Raw genomic sequence first — 8,358 nt, 5'->3', positions numbered from 1 at the left:
GAAGAGCTGAAGCTGGAGCGCAGGAAATCTGTCCAAGCATCAGAATATCACAGTTTGAGCACAAGCAGAGAAGATCTAAGCTCAAGCAGCGGCTGTTTGAGTGTGAGCGCAGGGTTTTGAGTGAAAGTTAAATCAATAAGTGCTGCTCTCAAACTGAAAGACACACACTTTTCATATAAAAACCTCACACGTGATGATGCAGTCGCACATCTCCTACCTTCCACAGTGACGGTGAACGAGTGTGCGGTGGAGCCGTGGATGTTGAAGGCCCGACACTCGTATTCTCCGTCGTCGGTTTGCGTGATGCTGTTGAAGGTGAGCCAGCGGTCGGAGTTCTCCACGACGCCGCTGGTCTCGTCCAGGCTGCCGTCCTTCTTCTTCCATTCCACATGTGGAGTGGGTCTGCAGGCGGACGGAGGAACAAACAGAAACAAGGAACCAGAGGAGATAAAAGATGAGATTGATAAGAGAGCGAAGAACGAAGCGATGTGGAGGAAATCAGAGCTGAATGGACACAGATCATCTTGTTACGAGTTTCATCATTAAGGATAAATTATAATGACACTCCATTTATCGCCATGGGGACGGAAGTCTCAGGGGAAGAGAGGATTAAATTGCGAACACAAACCAGGAAGGAAACGGAGGAGAGAGGAAACGATTAGATAAAAAGAATTGACGACTGTGAAGAAGCAGTTTTCTGAAATTACACCAAAACTACGACGGATGCTTGAACATCATGTAGTTTTCAATATCCTGCATTTAGTTATTGTCCAGATCCACTTCTCTTTGTCTTATTTGATCAGGGTTGTGTTTCTATGGTGTCTTTGCTGGGTAATAAAACACACACACACACTTACAGGCCTTTGGGGATGCACTCTAGTGTGACGCTGTGATCTCGGAGGGCGTTCACCGTGCTGTGGGAGTCGAGGGGTCGAAACAGTTGAGGCTTTCTACCGTGGGCGACGTCATTACCTGAGAGAGAGAGAGAGAGAGAGAGAGAGAGAGAGAGAGAGAGAGAGAGAGAGAGAGAGAGAGAGAGGGAGAGAGAGTGAGAGTCAATACACACTGAAGTGTAACGATTCACCACATCCACCAAGAAGTCTTAGTGTGAGTGTGTGTGTGTGTGTGTGTGTGTGTGTGTGTGTGTGTGTTGTGTGCATGCTCACTGGGCATGACGGTGAGATTCACAGACGTCTCTGGGAGGATGGTCCTGGCTGCTGAATACTGTGCGTTGCAGATGTAGTCGTCTCTGCTGTCGCTCTTTAAAAGATTTGCAAAATACAAGTTCCCGTCGAGGCCGAGCATCACTCTGTCGCTCTGCTTGATGTGCACCATCCCTGAGAGAGAGAGAGAGAGAGAGAGAGAGAGAGAGAGAGAGAGAGAGAGAGAGAGAGAGAGAGAGAGAGAGAGAGAGAGAGAGAGAGAGAGAGAGAGAGAGAGAGAGAGAGAGAGACCAGAATCACCATCTGACGGTGCTGCATTCATTAGTTTGAGTGAAATCTGCAGTGCAGTGATGTCAATCCCTCCGAGCGGCAGAGACCGAAACAGACTGCACAAGAACCAGAAACCAAACGTCTGTCTGCAGACTGACAGACAGACAGACTGACAGACAGACAGACAGACAGATAGACTCACAGACAGACAGACTGACAGACAGACAGATAGACTCACAGACAGACAGACTGACAGACAGACAGATAGACTCACAGACAGACAGATAGACTCACAGACAGACAGACAGACAGAGAGACAGATAGACAGACTCACTCTTGTCCATCCAGTGGATGTGTGGAGGAGTCGTGCTCTCGGGGGGGTTGCAGGACAGAACGATGCTCTCTCCCTCGTACGCCCGCTTGTGTACTTTCTGTTGTTTTAGAAGAACCGGTTGAGCTGAAACACAAAGCGTCATTAAAGGAGACATATTCCTCTCGTGTTGATAATGTCATTAGTGTTATTCCACAGTGTTCACGTGCTCCAACGTTCAGGAAACAGCACTTTGACCACGGTGAACCTGGTGCTGGTTCAGAGAGATTCAACTGCACGGCCGGAGCCTCATTATTCCATCACTGTATAGGTCTGTGATTTCCCAGTAACACTAGAGCACAACATCGTGGAGAGAGATCCTCTGCTGCTGCAGTCTGGCATCCACAGTTAAAGTTCTTCTTCTACACACCACACGCGCTGTGTTTTAAAAGTTTGCTCACCAAGCTTCATCCTAAACTGATCGTAACGTGCATCAGGGAGGATTGAATAGATTTGGGACCTGTCAGGCAGAATAAGTGCTGAAATGAATACAATGCTTGGTTTCTTGTTCCCAGCAGATGCTGCCTCACTCACTCCCCAACAGGTTCTTTGTCTAGACAAGTTGAGAAGGTTAGAAGGAGAATTCTAATGACTGGAAAACTCTTATATAGCAAGAAACACTCTTCTCAAACTTTGGATTTCTGAGGACACAACAACGGACGACTGGTACAAAGAAGCACTGAGAATAAAACTCACTTCTCCACGACAATGTCGAGAGGATTTATCTTTGGACTTCACTCTGTGAACTGACTGTATATTCTATGTGACTATGTTAATGTGCTGCTGCGTATGGATGTCTGTATATCTCTTTTTCTGTCTGCAGCTTTTCTTTTTCTTTTCCTCTGTATGTTGGTAAAGTCTTAACTCCGGCTGTGTTCTGTTGAAGCATCGAGCAGCTCACATCTCGGTGCTGGTTTCAGAGCTGTTCGTGCTCACATGGGGCAGAAGCTGTTTCTTTATCCTGTCCACTGCATTTATTGCTTCACAGTGGCTGTAACACTATTGATCAGAGGAAATGGCAGAGATACTAATGGAGGAGGAGGAGGAGGAGGAGGAGGAGGGGCTACATTTCACAAACGATGTTGGGATTGTTCTTCATCACCAGTGAAACGAAAGATGCTCAGTTCATTCTGCTTCATTATGTGATCACGCTGCTTCAACCCGGCCGTCATTGATTTTGTCGGTAACATGGTGATTGATGTGTGGACGTGTCTGAGTCCACCTGATGAGTCTACAGTCCGTGTTCCCTCGGTTTTACCTCAGTGTTTGTTCTGAGATGGCAAAGTGCGTATCCAGGATATTTGGGATTCATTTCGCCAACTACCACAACATTTATATGTATTTACATCATCCCAGTTTTACCTCAAAACATTCAGATGTGAAGCATTAAGATGGAATTATTACTCTTACTACTATAAATGAATCAGGTTTTTTCAGACCTGAATAATTCACCACACAGCAAACTGAGAAAACCCTGCGTCACAAACGTCCTTCACTCGTTCTCCTCGGCTCCAACCAGTGTGTGTCTCCATCGCAGTCTGGGGAAACGCTGACTTCCCAGCAACGCCTCACACTTGGCAACCCCCCCATGCACCCCCCCCGACCCAGTGACGTCACAGCTCTGTCTCCGGGAAATGGTTGCTACGGTAACCAGAAATGAGAGCGCAGAACAGGTGGCCTCACTGAGTCACTGAAGTGTGTGTGTCTGTGTGTGTGTGTTACTGTATGTCCTTAATAATAGTTCATTCATCTCTGAATCAGCACATGTTGTACAGATCTCGTGTGTGTGTGTGTGTGTGTGTGTGTGTGTGTGTGTGTGTGTGTGAGACTCACCCTCCACGATGACTTGTACAGTTTGTGTCACAGCCGTCCCCAGCGTGTTGGAAGCGTAGCAGCGGTAGAAACCTTCGTAGAAGGCGAGGTCCGTCTCCCACTCGGCCCACAACGTCCCTGATCCTTTTTTCTCCAACCCAAACTCCTCACCGTCTTTCACCCACCGGAAACTGGAGAGAGCAGGTCCACAGACGTTCAGACCAACTCACAACAAGTGTCTTAATACAAAGACACATTGAAGGATTCAAAATAGACAATATCTGAGTTGTCATGGCTCAAAACAAGGAAACACACTCATTGTTGACACTTGATAAAACTGGTTAACTGATAACTGATTACAATGTGTCCGTACATCCTGATTTCTCTTCCTGGTTCCTGCTGAAGATGTCAACGTTTTAAAAGAGGGCAAAACAAAATGACTTTGAAAATCATCAGAATATTTATATATTTGAGAGATTTAATCTTCAGAGGGAACCTTTGACCTGGAAGCTGAGAGCCACAGAGATGGGAAGTCAGAATATCTGGATATACAGTATATTAAGATTGTCGTTGGTCTTTAGTCTCTTCCTCGATAACAAACATCACCAGCTTCATCCTCGAACGAGAAGAAGGGAGCGGATGGAGGGAGGAGAGGGAGAGAAAGAAAAGACCCAGAGAAACGGAAAAAGAAGAGGGATGATTTTATTATGGATCTGATTTTATTATAGGAACATTTATTACCATGGAGACAGAAAGACCAGAGGGAGGGAACGGACAAACAGCCAGACACATGTGTTGTGTGTCAATTATATTCACACACACTCACACACACACACACACACACACACACACACACACACACACACACACACACACACACACACCCACAGGTGTTTCTGTTGTCGGTACCTGGGTGCTGGGAGACCAGAGGCCTCACAGGGCAGATTTATGTCCTCTGTAGAAAACGCTGTGTACGATATCGGCATCTCTGTCAACACTGGAGGCTGTGACACTAACACACACACACAGACACACACAGACACACACACACACAGTAATTATCAATGAGTACAGATGCACACAGGTACAAACGTTGTTGTTATCAGGACGCCTGACTTCTGTTGATCTTCAGTGTCCCAGTGTGACGTGCCCCCCCCCCAGAGCTTCATCAACATTACTGACATGAACTACTTTATCTAAAACTATTATTACTTACATTATTATCACTCGGAGACATGACAGATGTGTAATATTTGATATTTTTGACAATGACGTCTTTTCATTGAACTGTACAGTTCTCACTATTTGTCATTGTTCTCTTCACTCTTGGAATCAGCTGCTTGTTAGAGGCTGAATCAATAAACAGCACATAATGGAACTGCAATGGGAGTGCCTGTGATTTCACTGTTTTCAAAGATCAACGCCTCGTGCTGTACGTTACTGTGGAGTCAGGACACCGACTGTTCTTTGACTTTTCTTTTATAGATTCAATGAACAATAAACATGAACCAGACTAATGTGAAAGGCCTGAAGGTCTGAACCGAACGAGTTGTGAAGGAGTCCTGAGGCAGCTCTGAAGTTACTGGAAGAGCGAAGAAAAACCTTCTTTTCTGCCTGGGTCGAATTTGCAGAGGAATTTATTTTGCAGTGAGTCTGTTTCTCCAATAATACAAATATAAAACACGTGTCTGACACACGAGCTGAGGGAACGAGTTGCTGCACGTTGTTCTGACTGGGGGATGTTAGTGTGTCTGCAGGGACGGAGGAGGAGGAGTCAGTAATGAAGGGTCTGCATGGACAGGTTTGTGTTAATGAAGCGTCAGAGTGGTCGTCGCACACACACAGACACACACAAGCAAGGAGAGCCACTTACTGTTATGCACTTTATCTGTTTGTCCACAGGGAAGCAGTGAAAGCAGAGCAGAGAAGAAAGACTGAGACAAGGACCAGTTTCAAACGCTGCAGACAAACTGAGGTCAGAGCTGAACATGACGTCAGAGACACATTTATTCAAATGACTCACAAATAATGTTGAGAGTAAAATTACTCGTCTAAAGGATTTGACCTCCTCAGTTTCCTGACTCAGACTCACTGGCGTCCTGGATCAGCTTACATCTTCTCTCCCTCCTTCTCCCTCTCTCTCCCTCTCTCTCTCTCTCTCCCTCCTTCTCCCTCTCTCTCTCTCTCTCTCTCTGTCTCTCTCTCTCTCTCTCTCTCTCTCTCCCTCCTTCTCCCTCTCTCCTCTTTCTCTGTCTCTCTCCCTCCTTCTCCCTCCCTCCCTCTCTCTCCCTCCTTCTCCCTCCTTCTCCCTCTCTCTCTCTCTCTCTCTCTGTCTCTCTCCCTCCTTCTCCCTCCTTCTCCCTCCCTCTCTCTCTCTCTCTCTCTCTCTCCCTCCTTCTCCCTCTCTCTCTCTCTCTCTCTCTCCTCTCTCTCTCTCTCTCTCTCTCTCTGTCTCTCTCCCTCCTTCTCCCTCCTTCTCCCTCCCTCTCTCTCCCTCCTTCTCCCTCTCTCTCTCTCTCTCCTCTCTCTCTGTCTCTCTCCTCCTTCTCCTCCTTCTCCCTCCCTCTCTCTCTCTCTCTCTCTCTCCCTCCTTCTCCCTCTCTCTCTCTCTTGCTCTCTCTCTCTCTCTCTCTCTCTCTCTCTCTCTCTCTCTCTCTCCTCTCTCTCTCCCTCTCTCTCTCTCCCTCTCTTCCCTTCTCTAACCTTCCTTCACTTTTCTTTCTCCTCGCTGTCTCTTCTCATCTATCTCTTTTCTCTCTCTCATTTACATCTCCTCCTCTCTGTCCTCCTCTCTCTGCCACGCCCAGGGGAGAAGGTCGTCGGCTGAAGGTCGAGAGCTGAACCCTCCTCCTCCCTCCTCTGGGACCATCGAGGCCTCCTGACCTTTGAACTTAACCTCCAGCGTCAGAGTTCTCTCTAATCAGGTTAGTGTGGATAAGTGTGTGTTTATTTTTGTGCTTGTGTGAATATCTTTATCTGTTTGGTTTGTTTTTGAGATAATTTCAAACAAAGAGCAGATAATTACAGATAATGAACAAGACAAGAAAATGTAAGAATCTAAAATACGTCAGGAACATGTGAGGAACATGTGAAGAACATGAGAGGAACATGTGAGGAACATGTGAGGAACATGTCCAGTCTTTTATTTATTACCTTGATTAAGGTTCAACTCACGCATGTGTTTTGTGGTTCACATAAAGAATAAGGTTTGATCTCCTGCTGCATTCTTCAAATGTGAAAGACAAACTCCAGAAAATGTTTTGTGTTGTGTCACAAAGTTTCTGTGTAAAGACTTTTTACAACTCGTACAGAAAACATCATTTGCGGGGTGAGGAATAATTTCAGGAGAATATCTGGAGTTTGTGTAAAGCAACATGCGTTTAACGACATATGCTTTAAAGAAAGATTTGAGATTTGAAATTTGAGAAAGCAGAAAGCAGCCTCTCACTGTAACTTTAGGTCGGGGGAGTACTCACAGTCTTTGGGGATGTTTATGGCTCCTTGAGCGAAGGGAGGCGTGAGGGAGAGGAAGGCCAGAGGGAGGAGGAGGATCAGGGGGAGGGCGGGGGGACACGGGCCCTTACAGCCCATCCAGCGACGCTGTGACGCACACATCTCTCAATGTCCCATCAAAAGTGATGCAGGACTCCCACACGCTCATCAACACATAAACACACACCGCGCACAACTCTGAGACACACACTCCGGGGACCCTCCAGCCCAGAGACAGGACCACGGTGTGTCTCAGTGGGTGTGCTGCTCAGACTGAGGCTGTGTCCCGTCAGGTCGTCAGTCGCTGCTGCTGAGGAAGAGGAAGAGAGGGGGGGGGGGGGGGGGGAGGGGGGGTGAACCCGAGAACAAAGAAGGGAGGAGGGGGAGGAAGAGAAGATGAAAAGAAAGCAAAGAAATCATTAATTTCACCAAACATAATCATCTCACAACAAGACAAATATTAATTTACTCCAGAGGGAAACCTGAATTAATGTTGACCTACAAATTAAAATATACCATAGTTAATATGTGTGTGTGTGTGTGTGTGTGTGTGTGTGTGTGTGTGTGTGTGTGTGTGTGTGTCAAAGACGAAGGGATCAGGTCATCTGATAAAGACGAGATCAAAGATGCAGGAAACATCTACTCTTCTAATGACATTACAAAGACTGTGTGTCTGTGTGTGTGTGTGTGTGTGTGTGTGTGTGTGTGTGTGTGTGTGTGTGTGTTTCTGCCACATCAGCTTCATTTCCCTTCATCTGAACATCTTCTCTTTTGTTCCTGCCTGGTGACTGAACACTGACCCTGACAGCAGGAGTGTCGGGGGTGGTGGGGTGGTGCTGGGGTGGGGGGGGCAACACAGATGGAGCAGAGCTTTCTCTCTTTTGTTCCCTCGTATCGCCGCCTGGCCACAACCGGCCCGACACCTCAACACGCCAAGTTTGGTCATTTCCTTGTTTCTGCCTGAAGTGAGCGACGCTAAAGCTGCTCTGATCCTTTCAAAATTTAAATTCTAAAACTCTATAAATAACCAGCTGTGGCAAAACCTAAATCCTCCGAGCAGCGCGCCTCCTTTTATGGTCATGAGAAAACAAGCAGAGACAGATTCTTCATCCTTATTGTTCCCTCGTCTTGTTATTGGAGATTTCCAGTGTGTCTGTGAAAAGGACAGATCATTTCAGGAGTGAGGACAGAGAACGGGTTCGACTCCGGCTGAGTTCAGGTGACGGCCCTTTGACTGAAGACACGAGGGAA

General features: G+C 46.8%; 1 protein-coding gene across 1 annotated transcript in view; it reads right to left on the bottom strand.

Moving 5' to 3' along the window:
- The window catches only part of LOC117765111 (neural cell adhesion molecule L1.1-like), a 19,405-nt gene extending 11,989 nt beyond the window's left edge, over positions 1-7,416 (bottom strand). Inside the window, 8 exon segments of the mRNA XM_034591386.1 lie at positions 218-402; positions 858-972; positions 1,167-1,337; positions 1,768-1,890; positions 3,637-3,806; positions 4,525-4,627; positions 5,489-5,503; positions 7,092-7,416. Coding sequence (XP_034447277.1) covers positions 218-402; positions 858-972; positions 1,167-1,337; positions 1,768-1,890; positions 3,637-3,806; positions 4,525-4,627; positions 5,489-5,503; positions 7,092-7,230 — 1,021 coding nt within the window. The 5' untranslated portion in view covers positions 7,231-7,416.
- Between the last annotated feature and the right edge of the window lie 942 nt (positions 7,417-8,358).

This window comes from Hippoglossus hippoglossus, chromosome 7, assembly GCF_009819705.1.
Source record: "Hippoglossus hippoglossus isolate fHipHip1 chromosome 7, fHipHip1.pri, whole genome shotgun sequence".
Lineage (NCBI taxonomy): Eukaryota > Metazoa > Chordata > Actinopteri > Pleuronectiformes > Pleuronectidae > Hippoglossus > Hippoglossus hippoglossus.
This window is presented reverse-complemented; position numbering and strand designations above follow the sequence as displayed.